Raw genomic sequence first — 19,014 nt, forward strand, 5'->3', positions numbered from 1 at the left:
GAAATAACTAGACAGGTCTTCTACAGACAGTGATTGAAGTTACAGGCAGACCATAAGCCAACTGAAATGCCACGCTGTTGCAAAAACAGAAATTCATACTGGGTTGCATAAAACAGCGCTTGTATGTGACAACTTTCACATACTTAAGCCCTAACAGGGCCTCAGTTAGAATACTTATTCTTTAGAGCTCCATGCTTTAGGAAGAATGTTGGCTGGGAGTCCAGAGGATAGCAGTAAAAATTATTAGATATCTAGCTATTAAGACCTGTGAATACAGGCTGAAAAAAACTGGTTTTTTCTTCAATTTAGGACAGAATAAAAGATGGAGGTAAAATAAGTCTTCTAATAGTAACATTCCCTTTGTTTTGGGCACAACTTCATGCTGTTAGCAATTTTGGCTACAGATGAGTCAAGGAGAAAGGCTTAAGTTGCGACGGGGGGATTGAGACATAATTACTCTCACCACTAGAAAGCTCTTCTATACTATAATCAGTTGTGTAGAGGTTCTTATGAACAAGAGAAACAAACATCAATCAAGAAGGATTTAAATTTAGAAGATTAACTCTATTTCCTATCGTTATCTACTGAACTGAAAATTTCTTGCTTTTAAAATAGATTGCTGAAGGGGAGCTTGTGTCTGCATAACTTACGTTGTATTTGAAACTTCTTGTCTAGATTTCACATCTAAGAATTGGCATGGCTCTGAACTAGCATCTTATTTGATGGACAACACCAAAAGCGTATCTGCCATCTCACCTTTTGCATGTTTATCTGGAGTGGTTGATAATGATCTATTTCATAGGGAGATCATTAATAAAGTAAGTTATTTTTTCATGGGGGGTAGAATTTTATTACAGTTCAATAAAATATTTTTTTATTACAGTCTTCTTGCCTCTGTGTAATATGATGGCACTATGCTTAAGTGTCACTCTTTAGGAGAAACAATTTGAAAGATCTAAAAAAAAATAATCAGCACTGAGTAGCACCACATTATCACAGTGCAAGAAACACAGAATAGATGGATGTATGAAAAAAAATCTTTAAATAGTTTGCTTTCTTGCAAGGCCTGTGTTCCTTTCGACTCAGAGACAAGTAAATTACTGTAAAATTTCAGATTCAAACCATATCCCCAGTTTGTTTTCTCCACATCAGGAGTTTATATTTTTTTAAATCAATCACACAGTAATTCTCAAGGATCCTAGCAAAAGGATGCATTATTGCATTGATCATTTGCTTCTCAACTAGGATTTCAGTGATTACGTTAGTGTATGAATTAGCTTAATTGTAATATACATCAACAAGTTTACTGTCAGCTTGCATTTTCCTGCGGTCTTCTACATGGGCTTTGTAGCATTAGGAAAATATCACATGACTTATAATTCTGTAATAGAAAAAATCAAATTCCTCCACCTGGGGATTTGAAGTTTACCTTAATCCTTAAAATGTTCCATGCTTAAGGCTGATTAATATATTCAAAGCATCAGTGAGAGAGTCTGAATACATGATATATGCATATGGAAAAATCCTCATCTAAAACTCAAGAGAAATCCAGTGACCTAGTCAAATTTTAAATTACTCGGAATGTCCCAGAGCTGCACTGGCAGTGTAAATCACTTTACTAACAAACTCTCTGCTGTGTCTACAGCTTGCATGTACTTGTGTAGATTTTTTGAATGGTCCAGGATTAGAAGTGTGGAACTTTCCAGCTGTGGGTCTAAAGGTGTAGGTTTGACAAAATAGGCATATAAACAAAATCACAGTAGCTATTCAACAGATATTTGGGTTTTTTTAGGCTGTCTTACGTTCCCTTGGAATTAATGTCACAAACTGCCCCCTGCTTTATTTGAGCAAGTATGATAATCAAGGAAGGAGGAGGCCACTCAATGCATATGCACTGGACTTTTATAAGCATGGTTCCTTGATTGCATTGACAACTGATAACTGGTACGTACTACCATTTTTAATACAGTTAAACAGCAGGATTGTTTACAATATGGTACATAACTACATCTTTTTGTTTTTAAAGCCTTCTCCCTCCAGAACTTAGGGATGGAATAGCTGTTAAATACGATTAGATTAGTTGAATGCTTTAAGGAGAACAAAACATATACTACATTAAAGTCCAATGGCAATGGCTGTAAAGTATTAGCCGGGATTTCAAAACAGTACCATAAATGGGAATTCTTGACTACAGTGACACAGGTTATTTTGACAGGCTCTTCAGAAGGTGGGGGGTTTTTTATGTAATCAAGGTTTTTTTCACAATGAAAAAGATCAGGAAAATCCCTGAAATGAAGAAGCCCCATGCAGTAGTCTAGAAGATGGTAACATAGTAGCAGAGAGATGTCAAAAGCTTGGTCAAATAATAAAGACAGAAACAGATTACAGAAGGAATTCATGATCAGTGTTAAAAGATACAGGCATCCAAAACACAAACTCTTTTCTGATACAGGAAGACTGTCATCATAGAAACCTGACTTTCACAGTAGCAAAGCAAAATTTGCCAGTAATTCGGTATTTGTATCAGTATTGCTTCAATACTTCCCCTTTTCCTAATCTTTTCTAAGCATTTAGCAACTTGTCCTGATACTGCAATCATACTATCCTCTCTCTTTAAAGGAGAAAAAACAATGACCCACCAAAAACTGTGCCCAAGCTGGTCAACCACTGCCATATCTCATCATATTTTCATGTTTAAGCCTGTGGTACATGCAGTCTTCTTCTCTTCTTTCCTCCTGGATCACTTATGCTCTAGATTTTCCAAAACTGGAGTTTTAATCTTTTCTTTTACACTCTCTTGCCTGTATCTTTTAACACTGATCATGAATTCCTCCTGTAATCTGTTTTTGTCTTTATTATTTGACCAAGCTTTTGACATCTCTCTGCTACTGTTACCATCTTCTAGACTACTGCATTGGACTTCCTCATTTCAGGGACTTCCACAATCTTTTTCATTGTGAAAAAAACCTTGATTAAATAAAAAAAACTTCTGAAGAGCCTGTCAAGCTCTTACACTTCATAGAGCTCCAAACAAATAATCTTTGACACTCTTTCACCTTCCTAATTAAGCAACTTATAAATTGCATCAATCTTCTGTTTCTTCTTCTCAGAAGCTGAATTTGAGATTTTCTTTCCTTTGCTCTTACCATTTACAGTCCTGTTGTCCTCTTCAGTCTTTTAGTGATGCACTTGCTAAATGTGGTGTCTTATTTTCATCATTATCACTTTTACCTTTGAATCTCACTGGTCTTCTATAACCTTGTTCATTGAACCCTTCTCTTTATCAAACTTCTAGCTTGCAATTCTTAATGAAGCCATTCACATATCTGTTTTATTCCCAACCTCACCTCAAAAAAGCTCAACCACAAGCTCCCTCTCCCAGCTACTCTATCAAGTATCTTTATTTTGCCTTCATGCTCATAGCCATAACTTTTATTAATGAGTAAGAAAATACCACCTCACTCTGCTCCCTGAGGGTGCTGCTGGGAGCATATAATATCTGCTTTTTTGTAAGCTCTTCAAAGAAGATTCTAATAAGAACAATTAGAATACACATTCTATGCACTGTTGCAGCTACAATAGCAGAGTTTGACACTAATGCCACGTTGTCAAGAGATAAGGAAATATACTGATTATAGAATCACATTCTTTGATTCTCTCAAGCTGATCTAGTGAAAGATATCCTTACCCATGGCAGGGAGGTTGGACTAGATGATCTTTAAAGGTCCCTTCCAGCCCAAACCATTCTATAATGCTATTATTTTCAACACAATACTGATTGCATTTTTTTTTTAAAATGTGGTACTCTTAATTACTAGGAACTGAGTTTATTAAGTTGCTTTTCAGTAATCAGTGGTGCTTTTTGCAAAATAGAGGGTCTTCATCATCAGTAGAAAGCTTGTGCTATCTCCTGCTCAATTTAGCCAGCGGATTCATCTGAAGTATAGCATTCCAGTTTAGCTTGTAACAGGTTAGTTATTCAAACAGTTGAAACCATGTTCCCAAGATAATATTAATAAATTAAATTATCTTTCCAAATATTACTTATGAGTCTTTTATATGTTTAGTATAATTAGAGAAATGTGTCTCTGCAGCATTATTATTTTAGGTTTATAGTTATTCTACAGTAATCCTAATGAACTAGGATGTCAGTGTTTGAGGCCATGGCATGTGCTTTCTGCATCCTTACCCAACCTACATTGCAGGGTTTATTAAAGGCAAAACAGTATGTTATAGCGCATATCCACTTGATTTTTCCTCTTTCTTTAGGTTAAATGAAGGAGATGCTTACTACGCACTCAAGGATTTTTCACTCCTCATTAAGTCTATTGGGTATGATAAACTTGTGCTTTTTAATATACAATATATATTTCATCTTTAAAGCAATTTAAAATGAAACAATGCTTTTTTTTTTTTTAAAAAAACCAGAACATCACTGAGTGAACTGTGTGATGATCCAAATGATAATGTTCTACTGGCATTTCAACAACTGGGCGAAATCTATGAAGAGAAACTGAAGTGTATTACCTGAAGAAAAAAAAAAAGCAGCAGTACATAATACTCTTACGACACAGATCAGCTGCCTTTTAAGTTAGGAAGTGACTAGGTCTGAGTTATCAAATATGTCTCATAATAAAGCTTTAGTAATATCCAATATTAGTAATACAAAGTTTACTTTAGAAAATTAACCTTTACACATTGACATTTTAGCAGCTGCAATGTCAACTAAATAATTGTTTCTAATAGATTACAAAAGTAGGTAATTGCACATACTTTCAATTGCACATTTTTTCAGGCAGTGATATATATGTTAAGACAGCTCTCAAATATACTCAACAAATGTCACAGTTCTGACAGCTGGTGAGATTAACCTCTCAGCAGGACAACATTGGAAACTTTCAGCCCATTTGTGAAGGATGTTCAGCAATTACTTTGGCAATTAGAATCAAATAAATTGTTCTAATTATTTTCCAAGCTTTCCATTAAGTTACGAAGTAGTATCTTCATGAACGATTATAAAAGCTTTTAAACTGGTCTGCAGTTTTAGTCTACAAAATTTTAAGTATAAAGAGAGTTTTATGTCAGTACAATGAAGTTTGATTAATAAAATGTTCCAACCATATGTGGAATTGCTTCATTTTTCACCTCTTGTGTCCTTAAGAGTCAGAAAGATCTGGGACACCTCTAGCATCCTTGTCAAAGTCCCTTGCAATACAAATTACTGAGTTTAGTAAAACACGCTTCCTAACTGTTTTCTTGGTTTTTGCTGTAAAGAGCAAAGTTTTCAGTAGTATTTTCATAATATTTCTGAAAATTCTTCAGTTTAACACTACATTTTAGTCTACTTGTAGTCTGAAAAAACATATACACACATACTAATGTTTAGATAACCTAGGAAAATTAGGCTTTGACAACAGTCCTCATTGCCACACACAATTTTATAACAATGACCAAGATAACAATATAAGTTATTCTCTATTGATAATCAGCAAAACATGCATTAAGGACAATTCAGAATCCCATTTCTTCAAATTAGCTCTGGTGTTCATCAAATGATCACTGATAAGTCTTTGACTTGAAGTCTCTTTAGACAGCATTAAACTACATGCAGCATGTTGCTAGGAGATATTGAGGGGAAAATCCTGTATGTGGTTTTGAGGGATTGAGGGAAAAACCTCAGGCAGTGCTGCTGAGCTACCATCAACTGACTTAAACTCTTTTTTCCTTACCGTTTTTTAATGTGTGAAACAAAGTCATTACAGAAATGGAACATAGTGGTAGAAAAGACTGCTTTAACTCTGCTTGGAAAAATAAAATTTACTCAAATTATTCTTTACTGTCTGGCAAGTCATGCCATATGTAGATAAGTCTTGCACAACTGTTCCTCAGCTAGGGTAGAAGTGACCTTATTTAGACCTTTCCATGTTCATGTTTCCCTGATACAAATGGATTAATCTTTTTAGCTAAGACACCATTAATTGACCAAGGAATAAAGTCAGAAATTGTTCCTATTGTGTTCTCAGTTATGTGATCAGTAAGCATGAAATCCTGGGTGAAAAATGAACTTATTCAGTCTAGCACAGGGTACTAATTTTATATGCTGAAGACTGTAATGTTTCTTAAAGCATTAGTAACAGCAGTGAACATTTCACTTTTAATAATGTATACAGAAGGCACCTCACTCCTGTTATGGCTTTTAGTAAGGAGTCAATAGTGAAAGATGACCAAGTGATTAAGTCAAAATGACCAAGGAATCAACTTGTGAAAATATCAGAAAATCGATAATTCTACTGATTTAATATCTGGGTGGACTGTAATTTTACTTTGACCTATTGTAAATAAAACATCCTGCTTACCATTTATCTCCCCTGTAAACCTTAATGCTGAGCTATAATGCACTTAGACAACAGCTTGCCAGGCTTGAAAAGCAGTCCTAGGACTGTATTGAACCCACACACCAACAACGTCTGCTTTCGAAAACAGTGTATCATAGTCTGTTTATTTGCTTTATGTCTATAATGGTGTCTTTTCACCAGAAGATGAAGTATCTGCTTTAAAGTTTAACTTTATCAAACTCTCATGAAACACTGAAATAGAAATGAACAGAAGATATGTTGAAAATAAGCAATCTTAAACTCAGTAGGGTTTCTGAATAACCCTAACTCATTAGGAATTTTTTTTTTTGTCACTGTAGCAGAAAACAAACATTTTCTACAACCTTCTGGCAACAAGTTTTATAGGTGCCTTATCTGTCTCTCTAAAATTGTTCAATTTCTCTTGCTTTCATTACAGTGAGACCAACCTCCATCCATGACACTCTCTGCCATTATCATCATGCTCAGCCTTTGTCTTCCAGTAATTTAACTTACTACGTTTTCTTAACACTTCTCTCCTACACATGCAGAAGAACATGACAAGAATGTCTAGATAAAAGCAGAACAATTCTTAGGAGAAAACTGATATACAGTAAGACTTAAGAGATGAACATAACGAACTATAAAACTAACAATAAAGAGGATTTTCACCACCTTCCTTACTGTAATGCAGACACAAAGGGAAGATTAGTAAGTTTTATAAATTCTAGAAACTATTTTTCAGCACATTTAATAGAGAAATGCACTGCCACAGAAAAACAGAGGCCAAGAATTTAATGCAAATCAAATTAAAATAGGTCAACGTTTCCTAAACCAAGAATAGTATTTCTAAGTATTCTGTCACAGTAAATATACTGGTAAGCCTTGCAGAGATTCAAGTAAGATTTAAATTTTAAGTAATATTTCTCTTATGAAGTTACAAAGATCATTTGGATTTTTTTTTTTTAAAAGATGACTATCTAGTTGCCAGTGAAAAATTCTGAAAGGATATTAAACAGTCTGCATTCTGATCGAATACTTGCCAGTTGACATATCTACCTAATGCAGGATTAATTTATTTAAAATCTGGCACCAGCTCTTGCTGGAGAGTTAACACTAAATAACATAGAGCTTTAATCTGAAATAGTACTACTGTCTGTGTATTCTAGTAGCTAAAGCACAATTATCTCTTGGATGCAACAAAATGGTTAATAAATTAAAAAAGGTGGTATTTTTATCCTCACTTTGTATCATATTTCACAGACTAAAAATTCAATGAGTTCTAGATCATTAATACTTAGTGAGAAGTGCTGTTTTCCTTTTTTAAAAGGAGATTTTTGTGTTTTAAAAGCTAGATTCTCCTAATGCTTTCATCAAAAGAGCAAGTTCCTATCTGTCCACTGATTCCCAAACTGTTGCCAAAAGGAACTGAAAATTAGTTGTGATGGTTACTTTTCATAAAGGCAGTGTTTCAGAAGTGTAGCTGACACCCTTTGGCAATGTGTAACCAGAACATTGATGTGGTGTTTCAATTTCAAAAGCATAAGATTACGGAATTATTGAAATTACACTAGAAGTTGCACCTTCAATACACATTAAATACATCATAGAAATAAAACAGCCAAAGGGAGATATGCAAAAGTTTTCAGTAATGCCCTTCAACATCCTTTATTTTCCCCATGGCTCTCCTCCCTCCCTGCCTATGAGGTGAATGCTATTGTCTGTACTCTCTTACTGATCTAACCCTAGCCCAAGTGCTGCTGTACTGAAACTGCAATATACTGCTCCTCTTGCTGAGGCTTCACTGACCCTGCTTTCTGGGACACCTCAGTCTCCCCCCACCCCCACATAGCCCAGTGGCACTCCTCGGAAGGTCTGCATTCTTAAACATACAGCATAGATGGTCATACTTGAGTCTTTAACAAGACATGACATTTTTGGTTGTTTCTTCAGTTTGGGTTTGTACTACAAAAATCACTTTAGTACATTGTACTTGCTGATAAGCAGTTATGTTTCTAACAGAGATACCTCAATTGGCCAGAATCAGGGAGAATAACAGCTGTAAAATCACAGGTATCCCCACTTTTTAGTGTGTTAAGTAGCATTTATTTAATTCCAACTTATTTAAGTATAGCTATCTTCCATTTCACTCTCTCTTCATGACTCCGATTTTCTTCTAGTAGATATTTTGTCTTCAGCAACAGAAAAATATTCTGATGCACTGCTGGTATCAGTAGAGACAGATGTTTGACTTAGCTCTTCAGTGTCAGAATCGCTGTCACTTGGCATTCCTCCTGCCTCATTTACTGTAAGCACAGAACCTTCTAAAGATGGATTATTGCATGTGCCAGGAGCAGAACAAGCTGCATTCTGAAACTGTACAGACTCAGGTTCATCTTCCCTCCTAGGAAAGGAAGAGTTGTTTCCAGCAACAGTTTCACTTTCTTCATCTTTTACCTTTGTTTCTTGTTTTGTTGCTGTAATAATAAGTTGAGTGGAAGATGCATTCTCGTATTGAACAGGAAAGACAACTGAACATAAAGGCTGACTACAAGAAGAATTACTATCAGCAAGCATTTCTGCACTTTCAGTTTTCTTACATGAGTTCCTAGGGAAGAATGAACTTTCACATTTTGGATGACTATGTCTAGAAGCAGGCTCTGCACACTCTGAAGATACAGGCTTCCCCAGATTTAGAGGTGTTTTGTCAGGAGATTTCATCTTCTCTTTTTCCATTTTTTCAGTACCATTTCCAGACAAAAACATGGAGGAAGTCAGCAAATCAGAGGTATTTCTGACAATACTTCCAAATGAAAATACTGGTGAAGGCAACTGAAAACAGTTATTTTTGAAGGAAAATACACAATTACTGGGGAGAAGGTGGGACTCGGAGACATCATTCACCCCAGCTGCAGTGTTGGTTTCTGAAGTACTGCAAGGTACAGTTGTGATGGATTCTGAGCCATTAGCTTTTTGTTCCCATGAGACAGATGGTTTCTGTGTACTATATTCTGCAGTTTCCTTTGCAGAAAGTGCTTCTCTCATGTGAGATGCTGTATTTTTGTCAGATGGCTTCTCAGATTGGCTAAAAAATGAGGATAATGGTAAAGCCTTAAATGAATTGCTGACTCCTGATCCTGCAAAACAATCTCTTTCTGAATTGCCAAAGGGAAACAAAAAACCTGGCTTCTCACTTTCTGCTGAGTCTAAATTAGGGCTGGTTGAAGCATCAGAAACTGTTGTTTTGGTTACAGGACCATGTTTCCTAAATTTGTTTTCATCCTGGTTATCGGTTTTATCTGCATGATCGCATTTTCCTAGATAAAATTGAGGGAAAACATATTTCTTGTCTTTCTTTTTAAAAGAAGATGTACCTGCATCTTTAATAAGTCTGGGTAATGAGTTGTTACATGCACTGAAAGCAAAAGGTGAAGTGGAAAGTCTCTCTGCAGAAACATCTAGAAATTCTGAATTTGAAACAGTAACAGATACTGATGCTGCTGGTTTTAAGATGGATGAAGTGCTAACATTTGTGTCTATTTCATTGGAAACAATAACTGCCGATGCCTGCATTGGCAATTTTTCTTTAGTTATTAAGTCTTTAGAGTTTTCTGATAAGGCTGGAGCGGTTACATCCTGGGAACTTCTCTCATGAAATAATTTTAAGTCACTATTTGCTTCAGAAAAGTTCATATTTGTAGATGGGATGCTGTTATTACTGGTTCCAGAAAAGCTTCTCTCAAAGCCATCTGCTCTTTGCAGGGTTCCCATTTTTACTTTATCTGTGTTATTTGCTTTGGTAGGTGAAGATACAAAAGGAGTTCCTGAGGACCTATCCTTCAAAGCCTCAGCAGTTACAGATTTATACTTTTTATTTGCAGGTAAAGTTTGTGTCTTGAACTCATCAGTGAGCTTCTGACGTTCCATATAGTATTTGTAACGTAACTCCTACAATTACAGCAAAGAATCCCGTTAAGTAAAACGGCATTTGTGGATTCAGAGGTTATAAAACTCACATACAATCCTAAGACTGAAGAAAAGTTTTCATATACTCTATAGCATTTATGATGTATTGTTCCATTGCTGCTAGAAGGCAACAGAACACAAGTCATTATGGAAAAAAAAAGTTCTTCAAAAACAACTGAACAAGATACATGTGGAAGCCTAATGACAAAATAGGTTTTGAAATAGGGAACTACAGAAAACTGTATTTAAAGTCACTGCTAAAACCAGAAATAGCTGAAAATACTAGCTTAGACATTAAGTGACAAATTCTCAAATTGTCATGAAAAATAACCATCTGAAACCAATTTAGGTGGTTTGCTTTTTTTTTTACTTGATACAACAACTATATAAATTGTATTCTCAATAGGAATAGAAAACATGTTCTCCAAAATAATACAGAAAAATAAAAATAATTCTATATTTAAAGGATCTAAGCAACTTTTTCATTTAATCATCTGCCACTGGTATTCTCAGAACATGTTATGTGATTCACTGCCAGCCATGCTTCACTAACTGTAACTAGAATCATTCTGTACAGAACAATACTCACTCAGCCACCCACATGGAACTGCTAGTAAGAGGAAAAAATCTAGTTGTATAACTAGATCATTGGAAACAAAACAAAAAAGAGATTGGATTCGGTTTCATGTCAAATTATCAGGAATTTAGTTAGTCTTAGAAGAGTGAATTCTATTATCTTCAGAAAACAGAGCACAGGCAGATGACGACTTCTTCAAATAGGCAATAGAGAAGCTTATTTGGAATAGAAAGCTACAATGTGACTCAAAAAGCCACACTAAAATATAAAAGTAAGTATTTGAAGTCAGTAGTAAGATTAAGTTCCAGCTTTCTGAAGAAAAAAGAAAAAGAAGAGTAAAATCCTGACAGCTTTAACCACCTAGTCAGATTTACCTTCTAGGATTGGAAGGGTACCTTTCTACTAAGAAAACTGAAAAAGATTATAAAAGCTTATTTAGAAAGTTGTGTCATAACAAACAGTAACTTAGCCATACTTACAACAAATGTTCAATCATACCTCATGACTCATGTTTTGAAACGCTGACATTTCTGATATTGACATTAAGCGAGTACAGATCCTGCTACCGTCTGCTAGTGCTTCTTCCTGTCCTGCTACAGGCTGAAAAATGTTTTGCAGCAGACATTATAGTTCATTTTGATAAGACAAAATAAACAAAATAGTACAGTGTTGTAGCCCCATAGTCAATAACTTACAAGAAATGTGTTGGGTAAATTCTTCTGGTCCTGCCATTGCTTTATGTTATTTTTAAATAGAGTATTTTTTGTTGAGTTCTCATTTCCTCCAGCAGGTAAATCTATTAGAAAGAATACAAGAATACCGATGGAGAGTATATTAAATATGGAAAATACTGAGAAGTTCCTGTGCATCTAAACATAGATTCCAATTAAGAATAAAAGTATATTGCCCTAAGCGAGACCCTAGTACTTGTCAAAACTTCTGTAATACAAAGCAAGAGGCCTGCGTAAGAAGTTTCTAAATGCCTGGAGACGCCTGCCCTGATACAAAACCTAACATTTTCTCCTATGAGGTAAAAGCATTTAATCAGAGCGTAGTTTACATTCATATTATGCTACCACAACTGCCCATCTAGTTCAGCAACACACTTCTTACAGTGGCGATACTGGTTGTATAGGAAAAAGAAAGTACATTCATAAAATGCATTTAAAAGCCCTTGATTAATTTATCATCCATTAATTTGCTCAGATGCTTTCTGAACACTTGCATACTTTTGCATTGCAGATTGTTTATTAACAATTAGTTCCACAAGTTGCAGGTTCCTAGAGTGACTTCCCAAATCTTGTCATATATTAAGTCCTTCTTCCCTACCTTTAACAATGCCTACATTAACAGGCATTAACTTCAAAGCGAAGATTTCATTAACCACAGGTTTGATATCCATCTTCTTTTGAGTATACTCTGGTGGTTTTTCATAGCTGGATGCTATATTCATCAGGTCAAGCTGAGTTTTCATTCTGTAAAAGGAAAAAAAACCCACCCAAACTTAAACACTTTTCTTAAGGCTCACATGCCAACAACTAAATTACACCTGCCCAATACAAAAAAAGTATTTTAAAAAGAAATCACTAAGAGGGAGAAGAAATCAGAAAAAGTAAGTCTTCAATAAAATGCCAAGTTTCCTAGATTTTTTTTTATTAAAACTTACTACTTGATGATTCACTTGAATTAGGTTTCATACACAATGAAAACTGCAAGAAGTAGTGCCTGTAGTTCAGCAAAAAGATTAAAAACCCCCCACTTTCCTTAGTGTACTATACCTGAATCTAAATTATACTCTTTCTTCGGAGGACATTGCTAATGTTAGTCTGAACCACAATGTATTTTAAAGAAGTCCATTTCCAATATTCTTTCTTAAACTCTGCTTAAGAAGTGATAAGAAATGTAATTAAGAATCTTTAGAAAGAAATATACAGGGTATGTGCACTGCAAACACAAAAATGAAGACACTGCAGAATCTCCATACACACTTTTAGACTTAAAGATTTCTGTAAAAGCTCCAGGCATGCTTCAGTGTTCCTGAGTTTAAATAAGATATCTAAAAATACCTAATCACCATGTATTAATGTATTCCTATACTCAGTTTTTGTCAGGGAGCCAATTCAAAAGATTGATTATCTCTAATCCCAGATAGTACATCACTAAAATTCTTGACATGTTTCCTAAAATTTGGAATACAGAACACCCAAAAATCTGAAAGCATTATCATGTCTTAATTACTAAACACTATTTTCATGTTAAGTTGCTATATCTGACCATATCCAAAGTAACTATTTTCTTTGTTTTTAATCTTAAAATTACACTAGAGAGCATGAGATTTACATCTCATGTAAATTACACTAGAGAGCTTAAAATTACACTACAACAAAGCATGAGAAAAAAATATATATACCTTGTATTCAAGCCACAGGCCACCTATAAATAAAACAAGAATTTGTAAGATATGAATGAGTTTTCCTCCAAGTCTCAAAAGAAGGAGATTATTACTTTATCAAAGTACTTCAGAGACTGAACTCCCTGTCTTCATTTCACAGAACTATAGGAAATAAACATGTTAATATTAAAAAAAATGAAAGAAAAAAAAGAGCATCTAAATGTAAAAAACAAAGTATGTCTGGGACAATGATTTACCTGGTAATATTTTGTGTTAAAGACAAAAAGAACTCCTTCAGAGCCAAATGAAGGCATTCAAATCATGAATCATGACTCATATGGTTATCTAATCCATTTCAGATGTTCAGATATTTGTAAACATTCAAATGGAGGTCTATTTTTTATTTCTTGGCGAGGGAAGCCTTTGCTACTGCTCTCAAGATGCTATTACACTGAGATTTAAAAAAAGCTGTCTTTTAGTTTTAAACCAGCCACATCATGGCAGTATGAAGTACACTGTGCTGTAGTCAAGTGACACTTCCCAAAGAATGGGTAATGAAAAGTAAAAAACTGACTAGATTATAGACTAGCTGCTTCCCTATAAAAACCTGGTGATCTCACTGTACTGAATCTTAAAACAACAACCACCACCCACCTTGCTGAAATGAGTTGTGTACTGTTATGGGGGGCAGGTGGGAAGGTGCTAAGTTTAAAGCATACTAATCACTGGAGTCAGAATATTTCTTCCAAAAGTGGGAGTTGCTTTTACTTTGGGTGAAAGTGAAATTCCTTAACAAGTTGTTACCAGAAACTTAGTCAAACTCTAAGTACTTTCTTAGCTTCTCAGTTATCAGAAGGCAGCAAAAAGACCCATTGCAGAAAACAGCAATATGCTGTGGTTTCTTAGGAAAGCATAAGCTTTGAAGTTAAAGAAACCACAAAATTCAGTAGTGATTTAATTACTTTGCCCCATACCTACCATCTGCCTAAATTCCATACAACTGCAGCCACAGTGCTTGACATAAACGAGATTAAAAGGTCTACACTAGCTTAGGTAACAGCGAAGATTAAGCTTGTGTCTTGGGTTCCTCTAGCATTTATCTCTAAATCAGAAACGGTGTTTTTCTCTGCAGTTCCCTTAAACACTATGAGGAAGACTTTCAGGGTCTTGTATACAGAAATGTATATACTACATAGTACAGTGTATATTAGAAGTACCAAAGCTAGCTTTGAATAGGCTGATTTATCTATCTCCATTGCACAGCTCGGTGCAAAGTTTACAGCAGGTTTTAAAATCAGTATAATCACCTTAGCTCAGGTATCCCAACACAGTACTCTACTGTGCAGCACAGACACGTTATCGGTTCTGGCTCCAATCTTCCCCCCAAAAGCATTTTTAATGACTTACAATTTTAAAAATGCAATGGAAGTGCTTAATACACAAAGCATTTAAAAATAAATATGAAAAAGCAAATAAATGTGAGACAATTTTGAAGGCAGTACTAGTAAATAACTCCCCACCCAGCACCAAGGCAGCTTACTTTCACAGCTGGCAGCATAATATAGCAAGTGTTACAGCAACAGCTATACATTCAATATAATTTTCATTAGTTTTCAGTGAACAAAATAAGTGTCTACTGAATTCACTAAATATCACTGATAAGCTGCAAAGAAAGCTTTTCAAACTTTTCTAAAATGAAAAGCACTGTTATTAAAAAAAAGTATGAAGTGTTAAATAATTTTAGTCTGTATTTTTCGTTTGTTGAATTTGTTCTTCCTGATCCAGTCATTATCATAATCTATAATATAGCAGGCTCTATATGACATTTGAGGTTCATTATACAACCGATATCAAATAATAACAAAAAGGCCATCACCTCTAGGAAACGCTGAGGATCACACTCATGGACAAGCTTTTCACAATCCTTCAAAAAATTCTCAATGGTCTTCTTGTGAGTTTCCTTCATTTTCTTCCAAATCTGAAATTCTTTCTCTTTTTTACTTCTTTGATTTTCAACATCTTCAAGCAGTTGCCGTTTCTTCATTTCCAGAGTTTTGAAAATTTCTCCAAATTCCAGTGCAATTATCTCTGCATCGTTGTTCAGCACCATCTAGAAGCATGAGAACATAAAAACAGATGAAAATGCAGTAGCAATATCTACTACATGGAGTCACTTCCCTAAGTAAGCTCAGAGCACATCTACGCCACAAGAAGTACCGGTATGCTCCATGTTGTGATTAACCGATCATGAGAAGAGAAACAAAGACATATATATACATATATGTATAAAAAATATCCAGCATCTGTAACTCACGTCCGTATCATTCGGTTGACTTGAGATTTCATTTGTCAGCTTCTCATTTATTATTCTCATTTTTTTCAGACTGCTGAAGAAAGTTAACTGCAAGACAATTGAAACACTCATTATGACTTTATCTACTGCATAAAATAAATCCATTTCAGTGGTTACCTAGAATCACATCATGGAATGTTCTGTACGACATATTAAACAAAGGTTGCGATTCAAAACATCACTTATTAACATTTAATGCTTTCCTGGATCAGTACACAAACTTTCTTTTGCTATTTCTCTCTCTCTCAAAGTAATGTTTTTAGGTTCACCTACAACGCATGTTGCTAGAATGGCTACAGGGTTACTTTCTAATTAAAACATTGTTTCCCTCAGCCTTTTTTTTTAACCTCTCCCCTCACACACACACCTATCACAATGTAAGTTTTAATGCTGCTGTTCCAGTTTGACAAGCAGCTCTGTGATATTCACTTTTTTTTAATGCCTCACACTGATAAAATAGAAAGCTGCCCATAACTGAGTTATTTCTGTTTGGTTTTAAACTAAGATTATAAATGTTTTTTCCTCCTTTACCTCACTACATTATCACGAAGTTTTACATACGAAGTCTAGTGCAAAGACTGTTTTCCCGTTTTCCTGAGTGACATGCAACTGGTGACGGGAGAAGCAGGAGGGAAATCAGTGCAAAAGCAGCTTTTGGCTTAAAGAACAGTCAGTACTGTACTTAAACTTTTATACTCTTCATCACTGCCCTCCAGTTGTTTCAATTACTGCACAGCAGAACTGCTGTATGACATGCCATCCTCCACCCGATTTGCACAGGACATGAAAAGCTCATTCTACCCAAATGGTAGCTATTTTGGCAAAAGTCACAACTACTGCCACTACAACCAGCCAACCAAACATTAAGCCAGGCAGTTGCTTTCTTCATGCAAACAGGAATGCATTTTGGTTTTACATTTATTAAATTATTACTTACCTAGTCCATCTATTTCTAAATATGTAATTATCTATGACCCAAATTACCTATGCCAGCTCAGAGAGCCTACAAAGGATATTTTGTGGGTGGTTTTTGGTTTTGTTAGTAGGACTAGCATCTTCCTGAACTTGCAAAAACTGGATGCAGACATGCAATAAACTCTTAGCATCAGTGTGTTTTTTCAGCAAAGACTGCAAGTCTCTATATTAAAAAAAAAAAACCAAACAAACCCAAACAAACAAAAAAACCCCCAACTCTCCAGGTGCTTTGGTAGGTTGGGTTCAGATCTGTCGATACTGTAATATCGCCTGGTCCCCTGCATGTGATGGATGAAGTCTGACGGCAGCAGGGGAAGGCGCACACCCCGGTAGTCCACAAACAAATCCTGCCTCCTGGTTCAAAGCAGCACACTCCCTCGCTGCCTCTCGCCTGCCCACCGCACTGCGCTTTTCCCCGCGTTTCTGAGTAAAAGCAACCCGGGCCCGGTGGGATCCCCCGTGGGACAGCCCGACCGCCCAACCCGACCCCTGGCGCGGAGGGGAAGCGCCGCGCTCACTTTTTCCTCCTGGTACACCGTGTCTATGAGGTTGACGGAGTGGAAGATGCCTTGGTGCTCCTCAGAGACGCACTGCCCGCACCCCGCCTGGCGGCACATCCGGCAGTAGAGCTGCACCAGCCGGCTCGGGTGCTTCTGGCAGGTTCCCCCGAGCGCCAGCGGGGAGAGCAGGCCAGGCCCCTGCCCCTGCTCTGCCTCCCCCGCCTTGGCAGCTCCTGCCGTGCCGGAGCGGTAGAGCTTGACCACCTCCGCCAGGGTGGTGTTGACGGGCAGGGCGGCGGCGCCGCCGCGGGGCAGCGGGCACAGCTTCCTGCACAGCGGGCACGACACCCGGGCGCCGGCCGCGCCGCCGCCAGCGCCCGGCCCCGGCCCCGGCCCCCCCCGGGAGAGGCGGGCCTGCCCCTGGCCCCGCTGCTGCTGCAGGCGGGCGGCCTCGGCCGAGGCCAGGCACTCGAGCACGCAGTCCCGGCAGAAGTTGTGCGAGCAGAGGGGCAGCGTCACCGGCTCCTCGAAGAGGGACAGGCACACGGCGCACGTCAGGCTGGCCTCCATCTGCGACAAGCAGGCGGGCGGCCGAGGCCGCCGCTCCTCCTGCCCCGGGCCTGGCACGCAGGCGGGCCAGCTGGGCGCCTCCAGCTCGTCCCGCTGCCCCGCTGCCTCCAGCTCGGCAGCAGCGAGCCCCGCCGCCGGGAGGGCCGCAGGCCCCACAAGCTCGGAACTCCAACCGCCAACTTCCCAGGAAGTGGAAGCCGGCAGCGGGGGGCGGGGGCAAGGAGAGGCGCGGTGGCGATTGAGGAAGGCGCGTGATTGACAGCACCGCTTTCCAGTCAGGGCAGACGGGGGCGTGAGGCGGTGCCACGGGGGCGGGGCGCGGAGCTGCCCGTGTGTGACCGGTGGCCAGGCAGCGCCGCGCCGGCGGCGTGGGGCGCGGGGCGTGGGGCGTGGGGCGGGGCGCGGGGTGCTGGGACCCGCCCTCTGCCCGGCGTGTGAGCGGCTGCGCCCCGGACGCCTGCCGGGCCCTAGCGCCGCCGCCGCCATTTTGTGGCAGGCTCTGCACCGAGCTCCCGCTCTGCGTGTTGCGAGGAGGACCCGGCTCAGGGCCGGGCGGGCCGCAGGGCCGCCGCCTCGGGAAGCACCGCGTGAACGAGGCGTTGGCAGTTGAGAGAGGTGTCCTTATTCCTGTCTGCAAGTGTACAGAGTTAAAGCCAAGTAACTCCACGGTGCTGAGGTACGGCTGTTATTAGCTGCCTCCAACTACAGTTGCAAAATCGTAATATAACTTAAGCTGAGGATTTTGTTAGTGCTGACAAATTGGGATAGTGCTCATCTCATTCTCGTTTTTGTTCGTAGTTTATTTTTCCTCCCAGGCCAGTTCCTTCCAAAGTTCTGGCTTAGTAATTACATTATCCACCTGAAATATTTTGAATTGTGTCAAACTCAAGAGAGACTCAACTGAAATTTTAAGTTTATTGTAAATCAATAGATTTGTAACATAAAGTCAGTATTTGCAAAAAGGCAAGATACACTGAAAATAACGTTATTATACAGACTGAAGGAAGGGACAGGTGCAAACAGCATAAAAGCAAACACTTATGTTTTTATAGTAGTGCTTTATTCAGTCATACTGAGCTATACTTGCAGAAAGTACCTATTTAAAAACAAAAACCTAAAATGTCTGTGTCAAGTTGGAAACCTTGTAGCTGCAGGAGAAAAACAAAGGGATGTTATTTTAGTGAATATTACTGCATTTTCCCTTACTTATGTCTGCTTACATAAGAGACTGACAGGAGGTACAAACACATGGGCGGGAATGTCTCATCGACAGGCTGCACTGAATGGACTCAGGATATTTAAAAGCAGCGACACATTTTCCTGTGGGA

At 38.1% G+C, this 19,014-nt stretch overlaps 2 protein-coding genes and 1 long non-coding RNA gene across 3 annotated transcripts in view; 2 read left to right on the top strand and 1 right to left on the bottom strand.

The window, feature by feature from the left end:
* Positions 1 to 4,531, top strand: part of DDX60 (DExD/H-box helicase 60) — a 48,092-nt gene extending 43,561 nt beyond the window's left edge. Inside the window, exons 35-38 of the mRNA XM_072861523.1 lie at positions 676 to 818; positions 1,793 to 1,944; positions 4,270 to 4,332; positions 4,429 to 4,531. Coding sequence (XP_072717624.1) covers positions 676 to 818; positions 1,793 to 1,944; positions 4,270 to 4,332; positions 4,429 to 4,531 — 461 coding nt within the window. The remainder of the gene's footprint in view (positions 1 to 675; positions 819 to 1,792; positions 1,945 to 4,269; positions 4,333 to 4,428) is intronic.
* LOC140651712 (uncharacterized) lies at positions 2,976 to 17,881 on the bottom strand. The gene is made up of 8 exons (XM_072861524.1): positions 17,135 to 17,881; positions 15,603 to 15,689; positions 15,165 to 15,398; positions 13,307 to 13,329; positions 12,226 to 12,371; positions 11,592 to 11,692; positions 11,395 to 11,496; positions 2,976 to 10,301 (listed from the first exon to the last, which is right to left on the bottom strand). The coding sequence occupies exons 1-8, from the start codon at positions 17,684 to 17,686 to the stop codon at positions 8,511 to 8,513; spliced, it is 3,036 nt and encodes a 1,011-aa protein (XP_072717625.1). The 5' UTR covers positions 17,687 to 17,881; the 3' UTR covers positions 2,976 to 8,510.
* Positions 17,882 to 18,200: 319 nt separating this feature from the next.
* The window catches only part of LOC140651853 (uncharacterized), a 59,382-nt gene continuing 58,568 nt past the window's right edge, over positions 18,201 to 19,014 (top strand). Inside the window, exon 1 of the long non-coding RNA XR_012042558.1 lies at positions 18,201 to 18,362. This is a non-coding gene — a long non-coding RNA (uncharacterized lncRNA). The remainder of the gene's footprint in view (positions 18,363 to 19,014) is intronic.

This window comes from Ciconia boyciana, chromosome 5 (assembly GCF_034638445.1).
Source record: "Ciconia boyciana chromosome 5, ASM3463844v1, whole genome shotgun sequence".
NCBI classification, from domain to species: domain Eukaryota; kingdom Metazoa; phylum Chordata; class Aves; order Ciconiiformes; family Ciconiidae; genus Ciconia; species Ciconia boyciana.